This window comes from Silene latifolia, chromosome 8 (assembly GCF_048544455.1).
Source record: "Silene latifolia isolate original U9 population chromosome 8, ASM4854445v1, whole genome shotgun sequence".
Lineage (NCBI taxonomy): Eukaryota > Viridiplantae > Streptophyta > Magnoliopsida > Caryophyllales > Caryophyllaceae > Silene > Silene latifolia.
The window spans coordinates 62,018,643-62,031,068 of record NC_133533.1 but is presented as its reverse complement, the minus strand read 5'-3'; the positions used below and the strand labels follow the sequence as shown (position 1 = coordinate 62,031,068).

The following is a 12,426-nucleotide window of genomic DNA, read 5'->3' as shown; positions in this document are numbered from 1 at the left end:
TAAAATTTTCAAAATTTTTGTTATTTACTAAATAAAAAATACATACGTTGTTTTTTATTTTTAAAATACTTTCCGTTACCACCCGTGCAATCACGGGTTCAAAAACTAGTTGCTCCCAAAAAACAAAGCAAACCCATTTGAAGATGATGGATTTAAAAGGGGCATGATTAATGATTTCAAAGGTTCCTCTATAGTCTATACCTTTCTTTTAAGCCAATAATATGTATATGAAACATTAGGAAAATGTCCTGCGCCGAGAGATTTGCGTATTGCGGAAATAAATCAGCACGCCTTTTTTTTTTTTTTTGACAGTAAGCAAATAATAGTCATGTTCAGTCCATCCCAGCTCTTGCAAACATTTATGGATACGTCTAGGTGAGAGGATATGATTCTTTAAGGAACGATTTGTACAAGAATTACTCCAAAAGTCGAGTAAAACTACTCTACAATAGAGCTGTAATTTACGTGTTATATGATGGACACGTCTAGATGAATGATTTACATACATATAACGTATGCAAAAGGATCAAGCACATAGAATCATTGAAGTACTGATTCTAAGAAAGACGTTAAATTTCGGGCAGGGCAAATTTACATCAGGCTGGCTTCTCAAAGTTTTGAGGGGAGTTTTTGAATGGATAATAACTCGAAAATTCGCCCCAAAACCTTACATTTTCACCCTTCATCAACCATACTTTTGCAGAAGTGGCATGCCCAAATTTGAGTCTAAGAAAGCACATTCCACAACAAGAAATCATTAGTCAACTTACCATCCGCATTTCGCATTTTATTCCACCTGCAAAATGGCAAATAGGTTTGATGACTAGATGTTAAGAATTCAGTGGAACAAGAAGAGAAACAAACAGTAGTTTTCACACGAACATTCCCGGGATAACCAAGTATGAGATTCATCCTAAAGACTGTAGTAACTGGCATTCAAAGGCTTATTTTGATACGGAGTACAAAATAAGAGGAAAAGTGGTTCCTCCAATTCACTCCCATTTGCCTCTAACCCAACTTACTCAACCAAACAAGGTAAATTCAACAAACTACCCCAAATGCATGCAAAACTTTGTTTTACACAGCAAAAACCACCATCATTCACAATAATAGATCGATGTAGCTTATGCACACACAATAAGGGTATACGGAGTAACATTCTCAAATGCTATAATTAAATTACCTCTTGTTCAAAAAGCATGGCACGTAAAGCAACCACTTAGAGAACCCATCTGCTGCCTAGTTCGTCTGAAAGACATTACATTATTGTTGTTTGTTCTAGATACTTGCAGAGACTGGCTGGTTAATATTGCACTCCTCATTTCCTGAGCTTTCTTCTGGGCAGATCTTAATTTTTTCATTATCTTGTCTATTGATGATGATCTCTTCTTTTCGAGTTTCATCTGCACGATTCAACAGTGTCAGTGATAACACCATGTTATTTTCCTTTTCAAACTTTGAACACAATACTCAACATAGCAACGTTGGGGTATGAAAAGATTACAAGTTTACAACTACAAAATTGCAGAAATCCCTTTGTCCAGCATATAGTTTACATTTTTTTTATCGCTTTTTTAGCTATAATCTCCCCCTCATGCACCACCACACAAAACATGCATCGGCTTGCACTATTGGCTCTAATGGCCCAAAATAGAATACTTCAAACCATTGGCTGGGTATTGGGACAGAGGGAGTAACTGATATTCATTACAAAGAATGTTTAAGCACTTCACATGGAACTCAAAGCACAACCTCAAGTTTACGTATAGCTGCCTCAGCTTTTGCCCTCTGCAGGTTCTCCCATGCAGTGATTTTAGCTTCCTCTCTCCTAGACCTGTTCAGAAAATATTAAAAAATATCAAAATGAGCCTGTGCAAAAAGTTTGCCCAAATGGAATTCATTCTCTATTATTTCCGATGATGTGCTATATTCATGTGAAAGCATTACGTACTTTGAGAGGCTCTTAACTGATTCCGACATTTCCCAAGCAGAAGAACATGGCTCAACAGCTTTCAGTTTCCACTCATCTACATCTTCTAAGCCTTTACCAGGAACACGCGCCCTGTGTTTTTTTGACCATCGAGTCACAGTAACCCTTTCATCAATCTGGACATCCCTCACTTCTTGTTTAGAAGAACAATAACTCTGGACTTCCACAATTGGTAGAATGGAAGGGGTAGATGGGGAAAATGTTAATCTCCTAGGTGAAGAGTGGCAGCTACCCTCGGGACTCATCTGAGTTGCCATGTCCCTCCTAGAAACAACACGAGAGACATTGTTGGCACTATCCTTCACATCGTCATTCTTTTCATCTGTGTTCAATCACATCACAGATTCACAGAGAGTGAGAGAGTGAGGGCTTGCAGTTATCAAGACCCTGATCTGAAAGGGCCTTATCAGTTATCATCAATTCTAAAACTAAAGACTGAGATGGCCAAATAATCACGTAACTAGCTTAGCATCTAATATCATATATATCGCTCGGGCCTCAGCATTCCTTCCGTAGAAACAATTCACAATGTTACTGAAAGAATCAGATAACATATGCTGAAAAAATGGGGAAGTAATAACATGCCTCAAATTTAATACCCAGCTTTGATCTACAACAACAACATCAGAGCCTTAATCCCAAAATGATTTGGGGTCGGCTGACATGAATCATCCTTTAGAACCGTTCATGGGTGAACGCACACCTCAAAATGCGAATAGAAAAGGGAAAATGAAAAACAAAAGGGAGAGCGAAAATGTAATGGAAAGTCAAGGTAAACTTAGAGGTTTTAAAATCGAATTCCAGATTTCTTTTATAAAAACTTAAAATTTAAATCGAGAGAAAAGATTAAAACGATTTTGAAAACCGAAATAGAATTAAGGATCTGGAATGCCTTAAAAGTAAACCAAGTAAAATATATAAGAAAGTGGTTGGTAAAAAAGTGTAATAAAGGAGAGAAGAACAAATAATTTAATTTTTTTAAATTAAATAAAAACACTAAATATGTCCAAAAAAAAACATCAAATACTAAAAATCCACATGTATCATTTCCCTCCATTGTGCCCTCTCCGTCACCATACTCTCCTCAATACCGAGCTTTGATCTATTTAAAATAAATTATGGCAGTATGGCATAGTAACGACTTATGCACTATAGTCAAATGAGTCGAGAATAATAAGGGGATAGATGCTTTTGCCCTACAATTAGAAATTTAGAATAAACAGGAGTGCTCTCTCGAAAATCAAACTGTTTACCACAAAAAACATTGCCACTTAATCAAATACTCTGTACAAGTACAACTCAATCCAAAGGGACGAGTTCAGAATACAGAGTTGCAGTTCTAAAGAAGTCTAATAGCAATAACAAAAAGTAAAAAACAAAAAACAAAAAAACAAAAGAAGAAAAAAACAGTTTCGCAACATAAACTTGGAAACACATACCTTGAGAGCTAGCCAAAGAAGCTTGGCAGACAAGATCAGTACACCCATGGACACTCACAGACCTGGCAATGCAAGGCTCAACACTATTTCCAAAGCCTCTAGCACCTCCATCACCAGCCCTAAAAGACCACCCTTCTGCCATCATTACACCCGCTGAGAACGGTGATTCGTCCATACGCCTACCCATATTACCCCCATCGTACATCGGCAATGCAGGTGAATACATTGAATAATATGCCAATCCAGGGGCCCCAAGTGGTCCACTCTTGGACTTAGGCCGCCTCACCACCTGCTGTTGTTGACAAGATGATGGCCTTCCAGACCCACCCCCACCCCCACCACCATCCCCAGCCATCGGACTAAATATCCACCTCTCCGCATCCTCCCACTTGGAAGGCAACACACGCCCATTATTATTCAAAGGCAATAAAGCTGCACCAACCTGCCTCCTATTCCCATTTGATGGCATAGCTACTCTTTCAGAACTCCACCCTTTATTAACAACATTAGCCCCTACTCCTCTATAATTCGGCGTTCCTGGACTGGGAAAATTCCCTGGTTTCCTTGTGGTCATCGTTGTACTCTTCTTCATCATTGCTCCTAATCTAGGTGACGAGCTTACGACATTAACAGTGGAACTATTATTACTACTACTACTACTACTACTATTATTATTCAGATCAAGTGAAGCAGGCCGTCTTCTTTCTAATTTCCTTGCAAACACTTCAGATCTCGTCCTTCTTTCCTGGCACTCTAACATCAATAATTTTTCTCACTTCAGCCCCAAATTAATTAATCAAATCATAATTACATAAAACTTTTAAAAACAAATTAAATTATTAATTTACCTTTAAGAGCTAAAGAAAAAGAACTTCTACCAGAATCTAAGGCGTGGATTTCGTCGTCAATAACATAATGATGATGATGTAGTACATTGTTGTTGTTTTCTTCTGAGTAAACTGCGCTCACATGTTTGAAAAAAGTAACACAATGTGAATGACTGAATGACACAAAGTACCGAACAGTGTCAACCAGGATTTGAACTCAACGAAACAAGTACAAATTTGAATATTAGCTCAAAGTCGATATGATGCGTACCTTTAGCCTTTTCAACTTTATTGCACAACAAACTGCTACTACTATTATTAGTATTATTATTGCTACGGCTTTGTACTCCACGTATTTTGTTAGATTCGCCTCGATCCAGATCTAAACGCTGTTTAACCTAATCATCATACACACACACAAAAAAAAAAAAAATATTACAATGCAATTGAAAAAACATGCATAAGATAAAAGTCGGAAAACGTAAACAATCAAATGGAATGGAAGAAGTATATGGAAGTCGAGTATATACACGAGAAAAAGTAAGGTCGGAGTGACAATGAGTGTCGCGGTGGTCGGAGGTGGAGGAAGAGGAGGAGAAAAGGGAGTGTAAATTGGAATCAAAGGTTAAAATGACAGAATTAGGACTAATGTCACGATCAATGACAGCTCGCATTTCCGCCATTGTCGTTGAGTGAATGTGATTTGATGTGAGAGACTCTGTCTACAAATGTTGACTTTGTTTGTGTTTTAGTTCAGTTGATTTGATTCTTTTCACATTGGACGCCATTGATGAGGTAGTTGGAGTAAAATAACAATTGCAATGGCGTAATTAAAGCTGATTGTTGTGGTGGGGAACTCTTTACATTATTTATTTATTATTACTTCCTCATTACACTAATACTTCTCCATTTGACTAAAACAATTTATGTCTTTTTTACTCCCACGCAACATCTCTCTTTTACCTATCATCCCTAAATCCTTTATTACCCTAATCGATCCTCAAATCCCTTAATCCCAAAATTCTTGCAGCTCTTTAATCCCCTAAATATCCCTCTCTCTTTCTACCATTTTCCAGAATTTCAGCCAATGTTGCTAGTAATTACTCTTCTTGGTGACTGTCTTACCAAATCTCTTAAGGCTCCACCCCAAATTGCTTTCAATATCTCGTTTATGTGAACATGCAAATCTTTGTGCAAAAGCTCCTTCACCCAAACAATCAATTCGTTACTTGCACCGTTATTACATAATCTTACCTTTTATTTTTGATACTATTTGGTGAGGGTTTACCCAGTACCAATATGAACATTGGTTATTGATGTTAGAGTGTGTTATATCTTTAAAGTGAGGAAGTTCTCTCTCTTTGATTGATGGATTTGGGTTTCAATTGATTGTGAGCAATTGATCGATGGATTTGGGATTTAATTAGGGATTTGGGGATTTAGGGATTCATGTGATTTTGGGAGTGTAGATTTACAAAATGATCGAATGATTTGGGTGTAGGGAAAGGGTATTTTGGGTATTAGACATAAATCGTTAATTAACGAGTCGTAAAATAAGAAAAATGAGTCGTAGGGCAGATATACGGTGGTAATTGGGGAGTATACATGAAATTTTGGGGGTAATTTGTAAAAATGTAAATACATGGTGGTAATTTGTAAAAAAACGGAAATACGGGGTGGTTATTTGTAATTTTTCCTTATTTATTTATTATTACTTCCTCATTACACTAATACTTCTCCATTTGACTAAAACAGTGTCTTTTTTTTTCTATTTGACTTTGTTAATAAGTAAAATAAATTGCTTAAAATTAATTCGTCTTGTAGAGTAACAGAAATGTTGATTGGTTAAGCCCTCATTTAGTAGATTAGTACTATTACAAAATCGAGTTATATATAGCACATATTCCCTTCTATTCTATATTTTCTTCCCTATTTCCTTATTCGGTTATTCGGATTTTCTTCTCTATTTTCTTTTTTGGGATCATTTGTATGGTCCAAATTCAATGACATGTGGCGTAATGTGTGTTATGTGGTCGAAATTCACTTTGTTATTATCTCATGTTGTCGTCAATTCTTTATATTGACATCCAATTAACATTATTTTTTTCCGAATCAATCATATTTACTTAAACTAACATTTATGTTTCTCTTTTGGCACCATCTTCATGAGTAAACAACAATAGAAGGACCTAAAGAATTCAGAAGAATAGCTATAAGGACCTGAAAGTTTAAAGCATAGCTTTAAGGACCTACAATTAACCTCCATCCATTTATCCGCTACATACAAGTTTCCCACCAAAAATTAGCAATAAGCCTTACACATTAACCAAAAATTAGCAATAAGCCAAAATAAGTAATTCATTACAAGTTTCCCACCAAAAATTCAATCCGGATATTGTCCGTCTAAAATGAGAATTTCAGCCAAAATGAGTTACACCACCAGTAATCTATGAAAAAAAAAAAAAAAAAAAAGAAATCTTCACTTTGATATGCCCAAAAATCTTCGCCAAAGTGCCATAGATATATCCATTGTTCAGTCGTATATACTTTGATATTGATTATCCTACTAAATAGTTGATTCTCCTTCAAAATAGTCGCTTCTTTCTTTGTTACGAGCAAAATCGTCCGGTACGTTGTCATAGATATTTACCTTTCCTCCGAGATAACAAACATCAGGTTCCATTTTCCATATCCCTCCATGGTGTACCACATGCATAATTTTGAAGCCGACATCTAAACAAGCAAGGAAAAAAAATAATTAGTATCACTTTAGTTAATATTGATATAATCACGAACGATAATTGTGGATTTTATAGGAGATTATAAACGATTAGCATCAAAGAATAGAACTTTTTCCTCTATAATTATTTACCTTAGTTTCCATGAGGTGTGAGATTTAATCGACTCAGCGAAATCCAAATTCAACAAGTGTTCTTCATTTATATTGGAGTTATACAAGGAATTCGGGTTTTGTGTTACTGAGGAATTAATGATAAATTGGATTTTTGGGAAACAATGATAAATTGGGGTTTTTTTGTACTGCAATTTGGTGTGAGCTTTGGGTTTTTGCCCCAAAAAGTGACGTATTATCATCAATGTTTAGTGCTAAACCTTTTAACACGTGTACTAAGCATGTCAAATTATTGGGATTATTTGACGGACTTATAACGGAGTCTATCTTAGGTCCTTATAACTATCTAATAGTTATTTGGGTCCTTAAACCTTTGTAATGGTAAATTTGGGGTCCTTGTAGTGTAGTAAACTCCCATCTTCATCGTAGTTCATCGCCACATCAACATTTCATCATTATCCCTTTGAGGCTTTGACCCTCCTCTTAGCTTGGTGCTTTGGTGGTGTTTATGTTATAAGAGAGAAAGATAACGGAAAATTCACGTGATACCTTCGAACTTTGTCATTTTTTACGTGGTACACAACTCTTAAGTTTGTGCACATGATAACCTTGAAATTTGATTTTCAAGCACAACGTGTCCTTTTTATCGTTTTTAGATTTTTAAATGAGCATAAATCATAGACCAGAAATCGGAATTGACTAATTTTTTGTTTTTCAAATTGATTAACTCTTCGAGATCTATAAATTGATAAAACGAAAATGGCCATTCGGAAATTTAAGATCGAAGATATGTTTGATTTGAGATTTTCGTTAAAAAAACCCTATAAAATGGCGGTCGGCAATTTTTTTTCTCAAATCGTAAATTATGAAGAGATAATCATTTAACGAAAAAAAAATGGCCTATTCTGAATTCCGATCTAGGAGTTATGTGCAATTGAGTTTTTTTAGAGCGAAAAAAAGGATATGTTGTGCATGAAAATCAAACATGGATGGTATAATGTACACAAACTTAAAAAGTTTGGTATCATGTGCAAAATAGTAAAGTTCGAGGGTACCACGTGAATTTTCCGTAAAGATTATAATAAAGTGAATTTGTATTAATTTCAAGTGAAGAATTACAACGTAATACAATGATATACTCCCTCTCATCCACTATATTCTTCCCCTTTCTTGTGGGCACAGGAATTAAAGGTAGAAATATGGGTGGGATTTGGTGTTTGGAGAGACGTAAAAATAGTTAGGATTAAATAATAATAAAAGGTATGGGTGGGTTTTGTTATTGGAGAGAGGGAGAAATAATTAGGATAAAATATTAATAAAGAATGTGGTGGGGTTTGGTGATTGGAGAGAGAGGTAAGAGTATAATATTAATAAAAAATTTCCAAATAAGAAAAGAGGAAAAAAATCCTGAATAATCCATTTTAAGAAAGATGGAAGAATATAGTGAATGAGAGAAAGTATTTACTAGAACCAGGCTTGTAAAGAAAGACAATAATATACAACTAAAAGGAACGAATCACCTAGAAAGGATATGCTATCAATTTACATGGTAACACTATCAATTAGTATCAAAGAGGATTAAAAAAATTATTCATGAGATGAAGAATTATTTGTTTCCTTAATATTCTCCCGCAAGACGGACTATCCAGCGAAGAATGCGATCTTGGAAATAAGAGCTTTAAACCTAGGACGTGCAAGGGGCTTTGTTAGAGCGTATGCTAGTTGGTCGTCACCACTAATGTAGGTGACACGAAGGGAGCAAGCTTGAACCTGTGGACGGACAAAATGAAAGGCAAGAGCGACATGTTTCATGCGTGAGTGAAAGATGGGATTTGCTGAGTAGTGTGTAGGACTTAAATTATCACAGTATTCTAACACCCTCCATATACCAAGGTGCCTTACCAAGACCACCTAGTGCATGAGAGTGCTACCATCTCGATTACCCGAGACAGTGTATATCAAATAGACCATCAAAGAACGTACTATAAATAAATAAGTTTAAAGTGATTACATGCCAAAACCCAGAACTGAAAAGTACAATACAACTGTTCCAAAAACCAAACCACTAAAGTAAATAAATGTTCGACACAACAGCGGAAGACTCCTAGATGACTCGTGGTGACTCATGCCCAGCTATCCCTCACGCATCCACATCATACTTGCTCAATAACTGCTCACCATTCCTGAATGGATCATCACTGTTTTTAAAACAATTAAACGGGGTCACTTACTGCATACATAATATAGGACAATACAACAACAACACACAAACAAAATTCTCCAACACCGTCACATCACCAATCACCTGGCTAGCCTGAAGGTCTAGCCCTGCCAGATTACGGCTGCAACCAGTAATCCACACCGGCAGTGGGGGACCGCAGCCGTTCCCACCTAAGCCCCGCTCATCTTTACTGAGCGAAAACTCATGTTCCTTAATGTGCACATCCCCTCTTGTGGTGGGTTCCACAAGGGCCGAATCAAGGGCTTGAAGCTACTCTCGCAAGTGACTCCACTCAGCCGAGGGCGCACCTCGCGAATCACAGACAAACAACCACAACCAATTACAATATCAATAATACCAATTCAATTAAGATATAGACAAATGCCATTAACCAACAACCAACAACCTCCTCATAATCATGTAAACAATAACTGAGTAGGAAACCCTACCTGGAAAGCAATCACCACAAATCGTCACAACAGCAGATCAAAAGCGCTCCTCTACGAAATCACCTCTTATCAACACATAATCATGCAATCACAAACTAATACCAACAATACTCCCAAAATCCCCAAATCACTCAATTAGGGTTTAAACCAAAGTTAACGAAACAACATAAAAATTGTACTGGGATCTTACCCACAATACGACGGTCTCAAAGGTGTAAAGAACTCTACAATTCGACGACTCTAGCCCTTTGAATTTGATAGCAATGCGAGAGAAGATAAAACGTAGTTTGTTCTCTTGTGTAAAATATTTAGAATGAAGTAAAAAGTAAAAAAAAACTGATGAAAATACTTTATATATCATTCTCGTGTTGCTACCAAAACCCGGCCAAAAACCCGTAAAAACCCACGTACTCGATCGAGTAACTGAGGTACTCGATCGAGTACCCAACAGACAGAACACTGTCCAGAATGCTAAAACTCACTTACTCGATAGAGTACCCAACAGCTCATAAAACCGTAGAATTACAGTCTTCCCTCCTTAAAAATGAACTTCGTCCCCGAAGTTCAAACCCATACTCAAAGACAAACTTATTAACTCAACCACGACACAACAGCGCAACAAAAACTCATAAAAAAAACCCAAACATAACTCATACCGACTCAAAACAACCATTAACTATATCGAAACCGGCGTAAAACCATACCAAAACCTTATGCGATCATCTCCTACCGCCTAAAAGTAACATGGTTACGTCCCTGTAACCACACATACTTGATAAAAAAGAGACAGATATCACTCCTTCATAACCTCTTCCGCCTCCCAAGTTGCTTCCTTAACATTATGATTAGACCATAAAACCCTGAGTAACACTGTTTCCCCAGACCTAGTTTTGCGAACCTTGCGATCAAGAATCTGTTTTGGCACCTCTAAATAAGACAAGGATTCATCCAACTCTATGTTCTCCACCTCTAACACATGGGAAAGGTCACTCACATACTTCTGTAACTGGGACACATGAAACACATTATGTACAAGATCCAAAGCTGGTGGCAAAGCTAACCGATAAGCAACCTCTCCCACACGATCTAAAATCTCATAAGGACCAATGAACTTTTGGCTTAACTTCCTTTTCTTACCAAACTGCATTACCCCACACATAGGTGACACTTTAAGAAGAACCTTATCCCCAACCTGAAACTCGATGTCCCGACGATGTAAGTCCGCATAGCTCTTTTGTCGATCCTGGGTCGCTTTCATCTTTTGCCGAATCACTTTCAGTTGCTCTATAATCTCTTGTACCATATTGTGGTCCTAAAACCACTGCCTCAGCACTATCATCTCAGCAAATCGGACTCCTACACCTCCTCCCATACAAAGCCTCAAATGGAGTCATCCCAATACTCGTATGGTAGCTGTTGTTGTAAGAAAACTCGATCAAATCCAACTTGTCTTTCCAACTACCACCAAACTTCATCACACAAGCTCTCAGCATATCTTCCACACTCTTGATTGTTCTCTCTGTCTGTCCATCTGTTGCAGGATGAAGCGCAATACTCATCTTCAAGGTAGTTCCCATCAACTCCTGAAACTCTTGCCAAAATCGAGGAATGAACCTCGCATCCCGATCTGACACAATGTCCTTTGGCACCCCATGTAACCTCACCACATGCTTCCTGTAGTCATTTGCCAACTGCACCTTACTCCATGTATCTTTCATTGGAATAAAGTGAGCTGACTTATTTAAACGGTCAACGATCACACATATCATGTTATTACCTTGCTGGCTCCTCGGTAAACCCACTATAAAATCCATGGAGATAGATTCCCACTTCCACTCAGGTACCTCAAGAGACTGAATCTTGCCTTGTGGTCTCCGCTGATCCCCTTTGACTCTCTGACATGTCAAACACCTAGCCACAAACTCACATGTCTCCCTTATCATCCCAGGCCACCAGAAAGTCTTCTTCAGATATCTATAAAGCTTGTCACCACCTGGATGCACTGTATACGGAGTACAATGAGCCTTTGCCATGATTACCTTTTTCAACTCATCATCCTTAGGCACACACTATCTCCCATCAAACCGAACACTCCCATCAGAATGAATAGAGAAACGAGACACTGACCCTTTCTCTACTACAGCCCTCCACTCCTGAATCTTAGAATCAAGAGCCTGCTTCCTGCGAATATCATCATAAAGATCCGGCTCCACTGTCAAGTCTCCCCTATCTCCCCCCTTTTGAATCACATGTATCTCGATCTTACCCACCTCATCTATCAACCAAGTAAAAGACATAGATGTGCATAGAGAATGCACACTCTTCCTGCTCAACGCATCAGCAACCACGTTTGCTTTCCCTTCATGGTATATGATATCCATGTCATAATCCCCAATAAGCTTCATCCACCTCCTCTGTCTCATGTTCAGTTCCTTTTGAGTAAATATGTACTTTAGACTCTTGTGATAAGAAAACACCTTAAAGGTCGCCCCATAAAGATAGTGCCTCCAAATCTTGAGAGCAAACACAATTGTACCCAACTCTAGATCATGCGTCGGATAATTATCCTCATAAGGCTTCAATTGCCTAGAAGCATAGGCAATAACTTTCCCGTTCTGCATCAACACACAACCCAACCCGTTCTTTGAA

The 12,426-nt window shown here is 37.6% G+C and overlaps 1 protein-coding gene across 2 annotated transcripts; it reads right to left on the bottom strand.

The window, feature by feature from the left end:
• Positions 1-352: 352 nt before the first annotated feature.
• Positions 353-5,168, bottom strand: LOC141596900 (uncharacterized). 2 transcript variants are annotated; one of them, XM_074417176.1, is made up of 8 exons: positions 4,787-5,168; positions 4,528-4,654; positions 4,278-4,388; positions 3,430-4,182; positions 1,952-2,312; positions 1,753-1,834; positions 1,184-1,403; positions 353-796 (listed from the first exon to the last, which is right to left on the bottom strand). In XM_074417176.1, the coding sequence occupies exons 1-7, from the start codon at positions 4,937-4,939 to the stop codon at positions 1,191-1,193; spliced, it is 1,800 nt and encodes a 599-aa protein (XP_074273277.1). In that variant the 5' UTR covers positions 4,940-5,168; the 3' UTR covers positions 353-796; positions 1,184-1,190. The 2 variants fall into 2 exon arrangements, with proteins under 2 accessions (XP_074273277.1, XP_074273278.1); XM_074417177.1 differs by having other exon boundaries at positions 4,528-4,645; positions 4,787-5,103.
• Positions 5,169-12,426: the final 7,258 nt, after the last annotated feature.

Bases quoted from the DNA above. Each gene is read 5' to 3' on its own strand.
- LOC141596900 (XM_074417176.1), bottom strand. From the start codon at position 4,939: ATGGCGGAAATGCGAGCTGTCATTGATCGTGACATTAGTCCTAATTCT. The intron at 4,655-4,786 runs GTATATACTCGA...TATGATGATTAG, and splicing joins CCGACCTTACTTTTTCTCGT to GTTAAACAGCGTTTAGATCT. The intron at 1,835-1,951 runs GTACGTAATGCT...TTTTCTGAACAG, and splicing joins TCAGTTAAGAGCCTCTCAAA to GTCTAGGAGAGAGGAAGCTA.